Source organism: Chiloscyllium plagiosum, chromosome 5 (genome assembly GCF_004010195.1).
Source record: "Chiloscyllium plagiosum isolate BGI_BamShark_2017 chromosome 5, ASM401019v2, whole genome shotgun sequence".
Classification (NCBI taxonomy): Eukaryota; Metazoa; Chordata; class Chondrichthyes; order Orectolobiformes; family Hemiscylliidae; genus Chiloscyllium; species Chiloscyllium plagiosum.
In genome coordinates this window covers 24,544,067-24,554,180 of record NC_057714.1, presented here as the reverse complement: position 1 = coordinate 24,554,180, position 10,114 = coordinate 24,544,067, and the positions used below count along the sequence as shown (strand labels likewise).

The following is a 10,114-nucleotide window of genomic DNA, read 5'->3' as shown; positions in this document are numbered from 1 at the left end:
TTTTAAGAGTAGGGGACATATTGTTAAGGTGAGAGTAGAGAGATTTTTTTTTAAAAAAAGTTAGAGGCAATTTTTTTTATATACAGAGGGTAGTTCGTATGTGGAATGAACTTCCTGGGGAAGTGGTGGATGCGGGTATAATTATAACATTGAAAAACATTTGGATAGATACATGAATAGGAAAATTTGAGGAATATGGGCTAGGAACAGGCAGGTAGGACTACTTTAGTTTGGAATTGCTTGGCATTGACTGGTTGGACCAACGGGTCTGTTTCCATGTGAGATGATTCTGTGATCTTTCTCCAATCTAGCCATAACCTTCTCTTTTTTTCGGCCTCTTAAAAACTGAAATCTCTTCATTCTTGATGTCACTGCAGTATATTTCCTTGCACCTTCTCCTTAGGCTTCAACATCCTTATTAAGCATGGTGCCCAACATTTGGCTACAACATTCCAGCTGGGACCTAAATATAACTTTGATTTTCTACTTTATGCCTGTATGGATACAGCGAAGCATCCTGCCTGCCTTTTTATCAGCTTTAAGCTTTTGGTAGAGTGTCTGAAATTCTTTTAAGTGATGATCAGTAGTAACAGCATAAACTAATGTTTAATTTATTATGTCTTTCACAGGTGGACAGAACTTGCTGCTATGCTGGAGGCTAGGAAGAACCATGGATTAGTTTTTGTAAATGATAGAATCTATGCTGTTGGAGGACAAAACGGACTCGGTATGGTTCTTTATTGGGTATCCCTTGTATTAAGATGTATCTCAGACCTAGTGCTGAAAATTTGAAATGCTTATGGTATTATCTAGTTATGAAGTCTTTGAGCTCCAAGGACAATTCTAACATGAAGGTTTTTGCATATAGCGTGTGCCTGTACCTACCAGTCAAAAGCCAGCTGCTTAAGACATTTAAATTCCAGGCATGTCTTGTCAGGCCATTTTTAGATGGTGCAGAACTTTGCTGATATGACCCTTGCACTATTGGGTACACACTTAAAATAAACACAGAAAATGCTGGAGAAACTCAGCAGTTCTGGCAGCAAATGTGAAGAGAGAAACAGTTAGTATTTCAAGTTCGGTATGATTGTTCGACAGAACTAATCAAGTCAGTTCTGGAGCATGTATTCAGTATTATTGCTAAATGTTGTCAGTGCCCATAGCCTTTGCAGCATTTCTGGGACTGTTAGATGAAAAACAATGGATGTCCTTTTGATTTATCAGTGTTCTGATGTTTCTTTCCAATTAAGATTGTCACTGGGCACTCCCTCTTTCTTGAGAGAGAGTTCTCAGCCTGTATACAGTGCTTCATACCTAGTTTCATTCTCTCCTCTTTGCCAAAAGTAGCTGCTTAAAATACAAGCTTATTTTTGAATTCTGTCTGTGACAGTAATATTTTTAGGTTTGTTCGTTGCAGTTGAGGTTCAGCTGCGTCACATTCCCCTAAAGCTGCAAATCAGAACCAACTGTAACAACAGTGGCTGCGCCTCAAAAGTACCTCCTTGTAAATAGAGCATGAAAAGCACTACATATATGCATGCCTTTTTTTTTTTCTTTTACAATTGTTGTTTGGCAGGCATGAAAATGATGATTGTTTGGCTAACTGAAAAGAAAATAGTTGAAGTGGGATAGTCAACTAAAATTGATAGAAAAGAAAGATAGTCAGTCATCAATTTGAAAGCAATGTTTTTCCTTCCGCTTGTTAATAAAAGTTGGTAGTCCTTCACAACACAATTTACTGATTATTTTGCGTTTCCGTGTAGATTTTTCCAGCTGAAGTACTATGCATCATTCTCTAAGATTTCCATATCAGCCAATAAGCTTTGCTTTAATATTTATAATACATTTTAATGTGTCCTCAAAATTAGTCCTTGCTTTGGTTTTGTGCTCTTTGCTCACTCCTTTGAACAGAACATATGTCTGATGCTCAGCATTTTGCATCATTCACTTACTCCTTTGCAGATATCACGAACTGCCCTTTAGTATGTTTTTATTGTATCCTGCTGTGCCACAGGAGATTGGAAACTTGATTCTTTATCCCTTTCCTATCTGAGAATTGGCTAGTGGAGTTTGTCCAACATTTCTTCTTAAGAAAACTTGCCCATTCCAAGGTGTTAGTCCAGTAAACTTTCTCTGATCTTCATACAAAATATTTGCAGCCTTCCTTAAATAAGGAAATGACTGCTGTGCAGAGCACTCCAAATGTGGTCACATCAGTGTTTGTATAATTGAAGCATAAGTACTTTTGTATTCAAATTCCCTCGCAATTAACAATAATATTCTATTAGCTCTCCTAATTTCTTGCTGTACCCATTTACTAACCTTTTGTGATACATACACTAAGACATATAGATACTTCTGCAGAGCTCTGAAATCTATCTCCATTTAGATAACCTGATTTTCATTCTTCTGCTAAAATGGAATAGTTGACATTTTTCCATCATAGTCTATCTACGAGACGATTTTGCTCTCTACAGTCTTTTGTAGCCTCCTTGTGTTCTCTCCACAAGTTTTTGACTACTTTTATGCTATCAGCAAATTTGGTAATGGTACCTTTAATATCTTCATCCAAGTCATTTACATAAACTGTCAAAAGTAAAGGTCCCAGCACTGTTCCAGGTGGAATATCACTCGTTACATCTTGTCAACCAGAAAATGAATCATTTATGTCTACATTCTGTTTCACGTTAGCTAACCACATTCTATCCATGACAATATTTTATCCTTACACCATTAGTGTGAATGTTAATCATCCGTATCTCCGTTTTAGTGCCTGCTTAATTTACACATCAATTTCTTTGTTTTTCCAGCAGCTGTAACATATGATTGAGGAAGATTTCAAACCTGGCTGAGCACCTTTTAAATTAAAATCAATACCCAACACATCATCTGCTTTTTCATGAATGTGACACTACAAGTCACTTTATCCTCCCACCTAATGATAATCTGTGTCCAGATTTGCATTTTACAACAATGTTAACAATGATAGTTTGTGAATGTTATTTTTCAGTATTTTGTCCTGTACTAAACATTTAGCAGGACAAATACATGTTAAGGGAGAATGTGTGTCCAACAATGGTTTTAATACATCAAAATATTACAAGGAACTTCACAGTTTGGAATCCTATCTAAATAGTAGGGAAAATAAGAGGTGACTGAAGACATTGAAAATGTAGGTTATAATAACGCTTTTAAGTATGAAAGAAGCACGATGCTGGTCACAGTTCCAAAAATGTGGAAAGAAGACTGAAGGCTGCCAAGGCTCCACCCTGCTCAATTCCACTGCATTTCTGCTTAATCCTCTACCAGAATCCTGCAGCCTTCCAAATTAGGTCCAGAGTCCCATGTACCTCATACGTGTGCAAGAAAAACACACTTATCCCCACCATTCAGAGAATCAATTCTGTGGCTATCAAACTTGATGTCTTAAGGTCTGTCTAGCACACAAGGGAAGGAATAATATAAAATAAGCCAGAAAAGAAAATGGTTGTATTGAAACTGTGAAAACCGAATGCGTGAAATATAATGAAGTATAAAACTTCTGGTTCATCGGAGGAATATTTGTAAATTTTTTTTTCTCCTGTTGCACTCTGGTAAAGGAACATCACTTAGTATTTTTGAGGTGAGAATTGTATTATGAAAGGGTACATAAAATGCTGGTCTAAATTAAGTTTAAGTATTGTTAATTTAGTATCGAGCAAGAAAATTAATCAGTTTCTTTTGTTCTTGCAGGTGGTCTGGATTCCATAGAATATTATGATATTAAAATGAATGATTGGAAAATGGTGTCAACAATGCCCTGGAAAGGGGTAACAGTTAAATGTGCGGCAGTAGGCCCCATAATCTATGTCTTGGCTGGTTTCCAAGGTGTAGGCCGCTTGGGTCACATTTTGGAGTATAACACTGAGACTGACAAATGGACAACTAATTCTAAGGTCCGTGCTTTCCCTGTAACCAGTTGTCTTATCTGTGTTGTGGACACTTGCGGTGCAAATGAAGAAAAAGTCGAAACTTGAAGTAATTGAAGCTGCAGAATAATGTATGTTCTGTCCATTTTGTGCTGACTTAAACTGGTATTTCAAGAGCTTTCTAACTCCAAAGCCCTTTGAGATGTCTTGGAGATGATGATATTTGGAATTATTTTGACAGTTATTTAAGAAAAAGGCTGCATTACAGAATTTTTGTTTTAGAAATTGTTGGGAGTATTTGGATATTTATGGGACTTGCTATAGAAAGAAATTTTGTATCTTATTTTTAATTTTAACAAATTAGAAATTACTGTTGTCGGTATTAGTAAAGAAATAAGGTGTTTTTCAGACATCAAATCATAGAATGTAACAGCACAGGAACAGACCATTTAGCCTATCAAGTCTGCAAGAGTGATTTCTCCATACAAGTCACCAAGTTAATCTGTAGCAGTTCATTTCCATTTACTACTTTTTGTTTTAGCAAATTATCTTCTTCATTTTGCACAGCATTTATAGAAAATGTTTCAATAACATTCTTCTGGACACTATTCAAAAGTAGCTATGAACTTATTTAAATGGGTTAACATCTCTGCTAAAATGGCACAAAGGAATGGTATATAAGACAGTCGTACTAGAAACTGGAAACAATAAAAGCAATAAAATGCAGATGCAAGAGGTTTGAAATTAAAACAAATGCTACATAAACTCAGCAGCATCTGTGGTGAGAGAATCAAAGTTAATGTTTTGAATCCTAAGATTCCTCTGCTGAACTGGAAGAATCTCTCCACAGATCCTGTCAGACCTGCTGAGTATCTCCAGCACATTATTGTTGCCAATTGGAAAAACAACTTTAATGTTATAGACTCCTCTAGATAAACAAGGATTTTCCATTGACATTTTGAAGAAAACTGTTCAAAATGTGCATATTGAATGTTGAAAGTTATTTTGTATGGTGAGAATGTACATTGTAACCAGACTGTGTACAAGTGTTAATTTTAGTTATGTACTGAAAAGGAGAATGTGGCGCTCTCATAGAAAAAATATATAGAGAGCTGTGTACCAAATCTGTACATGATTGTTGTCACATACATTGAGATACAGTTAAAAATGTTGTTTTGGGAGGTACATTGAAAAGTCTGATAACAGTGGGGAAGAAGCTGTTCTCAAATCTCTTTGTACGTATTCAAACTTTTACATCTTCTGCCCAACAGAAGAGGGTGGAAGAGACTATAACTGGGGTGGGAGGGGTCTTTGATTATGTTGGTTGCTTTCCTGAGGTAGTGGGAAGTATAGATTGAGTCAATGGATGGAAGGCTAGTTTGCGTGATGGGCTGTGTTCACAACTCTGTAGTTTCTTGTGGTCTTGGGAAGAGCAGTTGCCATACCATGCTGTGATGCTTCAAGATAGGATATGATAAATATTGAAGCTATCTAGGTGACATATCCACAATTGGCATAATTTTGATTGTGTGAAAGGTGAGGATCTAAATTGAATTTATAATCTTTAATATTTTTTCAACTTGTATTAATTTTCCTAAATCCTAGAAGAGACTGTCATACAGTCCTGTGATGTTGTATTCAGTTGTCTTTTGCAGCACTGTCATTACTACCATTCTCATTCAATGGACTTAATGCATTATGCTTCATTTACATGGTTTACATTTGTCTAGTTAACTGACAATTCCATTGCCCATTCCATGAGGTTTGGTTTCAAAATCCAGTGAAAAGTCATGAAAGTCCCCTCTTTATCTGCCACAAATATTAACTGAACTGAGCTTGGGTGATTTTGAATCCCAAACTTTGTGTACAATTTTAAGACATATAGAGGCATTCAGTCTGTACATCAACCTAAAATGCTTATTTAATTGAGATAGTAAAATTTTCATTTTCACTGCATTATCTTTATTGAATCTCAATGGCATTTTTAGAAAGTCTATAATGTGAGTGTAACTAAGTTGCATTACTTAATATTTTTAATTAAGAAACTCACTAATACTGATATTCTGCCATTATAATTCATTAAATACATTTTTCAACCTTTAAAACTGAATTGAATAATATTTCTGCAGCCTCAGTATGGTTGCTGTTTTTGTATGGGTATCCCAGTAACCTAACCCCACCAGTAGCGAGTGGACTAGTGCCTTTCAATCTAACCTGGCCTCAGACCTCATCTGAAGTATATTATAAAGTTTTGGGCACAGACTCTCAGGAAATATAAATTGGCTTTGGAGTAGGTACAGTATAGATTCACCAGAATATTAGAGTTGAAATGGTTAATTTATTAAGATAGATTGATCTAAGTTAGTTGTTTTAAAATGATAGTGGGAAATTGCAGAACAAAGGTGCTTTTAAATTAGTGATTTATTTAAGAGATTAAATCAGAAAGCAGTTTTCTACGCAAGTAGTAGAAATTTAAATTATTATTCTTCCAAGATATTGGGCATGCTATATAAATTAAATATCTCAAGAATATCAATAAAATTTTACTCGGCAGATGTTTAAGGACTGTGGAACAAAGACCAGAAAATGGAATTGAGTTATAGATCAGACATGATGTAATAGAATGGTAAATTAGCATCAAGTGGCTGAATGGCATTATTAGAGTACCCTTCTGTTGAATGAGACTTTTTTTTAAACAGAATTATTCTGATTTTTCTTGATGTTAGTAAATTACTTTATTGGTATGTAAGAACTGTTTAAACTAACATCTTGTATTTCAGTGCCAAGCATCTCTTGCCCTATTTACACCACCAAGTACTTAGATCCTAAGTTATCTTTTAGCTTCAGCACTTGAAGGAGAACAAGCAATGGAAGGTAAATGCCAGTTCCTAAAAACTATTTAGGAGTAATAGCAATATACTTAGTCTCAAATGATTAGGGAGATTATTCCTTGGGAGATGTTAGTATTTATAATTCCATTTTTCTCCCTTTCAAGTCTTCTCCAGCATATAGTTATGTTAACTATGGTATTCAATATCAACACTGTACAACATTAGCTCAATTTAAATGGTTTAAAGATATTCAGTATGTGAAAATTGGAAATATACACTTATACAAAAGCAATGCTTTACAGATTCTGGATGTAATAGTAATAAAACTAGAATGCAGCAGGACAGACAACATGTTTTGGAGAGAGATTATTTCTCATCAGTCCTTCAAATATTTTCTCTTAAATTTACTTCTTTTGTCTCATGTTCAGCTAATTAGCTATTGTGAAGCAGATTCAGTTCTCTCTCTCAGAAATGTGAATTGATTTTCTGTCTCATTTAACCAGTTTATGGGAAAAAAAAATCAGGTGAGTTCCTGATGACGAGGAATTTTTGTAGAAAACCTGAATCTGATAGTCACATAACTTGTTAAACATATATTCATTAAAAACTCTGAATGTTGTCTAAAACATTGATTTAGAATGGATCCAAGTGATTACTCCATATTAAAGACAGGTTATTCAATTGTGCCTCTGGATTTGAAGAATATGTCTTCCAAAGTTTTAAATGCTTTTACCTCAGAAGAAATTCTAGAACAAACCATAAAATGTTTACTTTTAGCCTATTGTAGTTTCAGTTCATTTGAGTTTTTATCCTGTGGTTTACCATTGTCCATTGTGTTTTGTATCATTCATTACAGTCCTGCAACATTTCTTCAGGTAATTAGCAGGACAGTCTGTTGCTTTGGATTAGGACACTAGGAGCTTTGGCATAGGTTTTGGGTAGCTTCATACAATTGTTGATTTTTCCACTAGCCTATTCAAAGTGCCTTGCAAAGATGCATGGCTAAGATTGGAGCATGCCCTGTAGATATCAAATATGGACCTGTACTTTATATTCAGTATTTTAAAAAAATGGGGCAAGAAAGTTTTATTTTGCTTTTAAAGAAAGTATTTTAATTTCGTGTAATCGGGACATTTTTTTCTATAAGGTGATGTTTTTGTTGCAGTCACAATATTGGCATTTGTATGGGCATTAGTATGAATTGATTATGGTATATAGGTCAACCTTTGAAACCTCAAAAAACTCCTTCCAAAAGTTGAGGTCACCTTATATGCCAGCTATAAATGTTAGGATTCTTCACTGAAAACTATCTTTGGTTTTCATTCATTTTGCTGGAGGACCCATTTTGGTTCGTCATTTGTCATTTGTAGTATACTCTCTGTGATTGTGTTTTAAATGCCCACACACTGACTCTTGGTAACATGGTCCATGTACTCATTTTTGAGGTGAGTAAGTATGCATTATTGAAGGGAAAATTGCAAGTACAGTACTTCGGAGAAAAGGGGATTGACCTATACACAGAGCATATGCCTAAACATGACAACTAGGTTGTTCCATATGCCATGTCCTATGATACCTTAAGGGAAAGTTGAGGTCATGTGTGTATCAGTTCTCTGTATTGGAAATACCTGATTAATTTGATCTAATTTACTTGAGGCAAATTTATGGTTTGTTCTCAATCACAATAGTAATTTATCAACTAGAAGTAAGTTAGTTTCTAATGTTAAAATGTTCCTTTGGTACAGTGCACCTTAATTAAAATTATCTTGTATGTAATTCAGTTGCTTTAATAAACCAGTTTTATTTTTAAATTACATTCTGCTTCATGTTAGTTTTGTTGACTCACCTGTCTAATTGACAATATCCAATAATGTTTTCTTAGCTGTTCTGAGGGAAGGTCACTAGACTGAAACTGAGTTCTCTTCACAAATGCTGACTGACCTGCTGAGCTTCTCCACCAATTTCTGTTTTTATTTCTGATTTCCAGCATCTGCTGTTCTTTCGGTTTTTATCCCAGCAGGTCTGGCAGTATCTGTGGAGAGGAAGCAAAATCAGTGTTTTGGATCTAGTGATTCTTCAGAACTGATTGGAGTTGGGAAAAGGTGGTTTCTAGCATCCACAGTTCTTTATTATTCAATAATTTGTGACTTTTCAGTTGTCAGAACAATACAATATACCCTACGAATGGCAGTTCCTGACCTGAGAGTCACAACTGTTAAGGCCAGACACTGGTCAAAGGTCTTCAGTTTGTTACAATTTCAAATGGATTAGGCCCAATTGGTTATGTTTCCAGGTGAGAAGTGATGAACTGGCTCCCTTTCTTGACTCAACTTGACTCAACTGACCCTCAGTAGGTCACAACAAGGTTAATTTTAAAAGGATCCTTCTCCTCCTGGATAGATTTTCATACCCCAAAAGTTTTCATAAGGAACAATTTAAACAGGTCTTTGAGTTAAAATAATTATTCACTATTACGTACTAAAACATGAGAAAACTCTATTTGTACACATATTAGAAATGCGAGGTGAGTCTCAGAAGTAAAAAAAAATCATTTAATCTTTGGGTTGCCTGTGATAAATGGATTTTGAAATGTTGCAGCCATAAAGAAGGATGGTGATTGATTAATTGGAGACTCTAGTTCTAGTTAGCTGAAAGGAGTTTGTCCAATTTCCTTCCACAGTGACTTTGTTGACTTGCTCTCAGAAAGAGAGACTTTTTAGCTGCACGCGTGGAGTGTTTAGTGGATCTTTTCAGTTGTGTACCATCATAGCAGACAGTGAAACACAAGTACCAAGGTAGTGCACAAGCATATCTAACACCAGACATACCTAGTTTCGCAGTGTATCTTCTAATCACCTTGTGTATTCTTGGAAGGATAAAACACACGTCTTTCATCCAGAAATGCCTATCTTTCAACTCATACCATGTCCGCAGTTAGGGACATAACCCACAGGTTTTCTGCTGAGAAGGCACAATTAGCTCCTTATCGTCTCTAGCCACAGGACATCGCATTTCAGTTGTTTGTCTTTGTTTTGAAGTGTTGCTGTCTGAAGTTCCCTTGACTCTGTTCAGGTGTGATATCCTTTGCTTCCTCTCAGGACAGTGTAATCTGCACAAGGATGTGATCTTCCGTAATTACACTGGCCCCACTCCACACCTCTTCCTCCGCTACATTGATGACTGCATTGGCGCCACCTCGTGCTCCCATGAGGAGGTTGAGCAATTCATCAACTACACCAACACATTCCACCCTGACCTTAAATTTACCTGGACCATTTCTGACACCTCCCTCCCCTTCCTGGACCTCTCCATCTCCATTATTGACGACCGACTTGACACTGACATTTTTAACAAACCCACCGACTCCCACAGCTA

At 35.9% G+C, this 10,114-nt stretch overlaps 1 protein-coding gene across 1 annotated transcript in view; it reads left to right on the top strand.

Annotated features, from left to right (window-relative positions):
• klhl7 (kelch-like family member 7) overlaps window positions 1-5,146 on the top strand; it is a 30,766-nt gene extending 25,620 nt beyond the window's left edge. The window contains exons 10-11 of the mRNA XM_043689754.1: window positions 630-727; window positions 3,733-5,146. Coding sequence (XP_043545689.1) covers window positions 630-727; window positions 3,733-4,016 — 382 coding nt within the window. The 3' untranslated portion in view covers window positions 4,017-5,146. The remainder of the gene's footprint in view (window positions 1-629; window positions 728-3,732) is intronic.
• The last annotated feature ends 4,968 nt before the right edge of the window (window positions 5,147-10,114 follow it).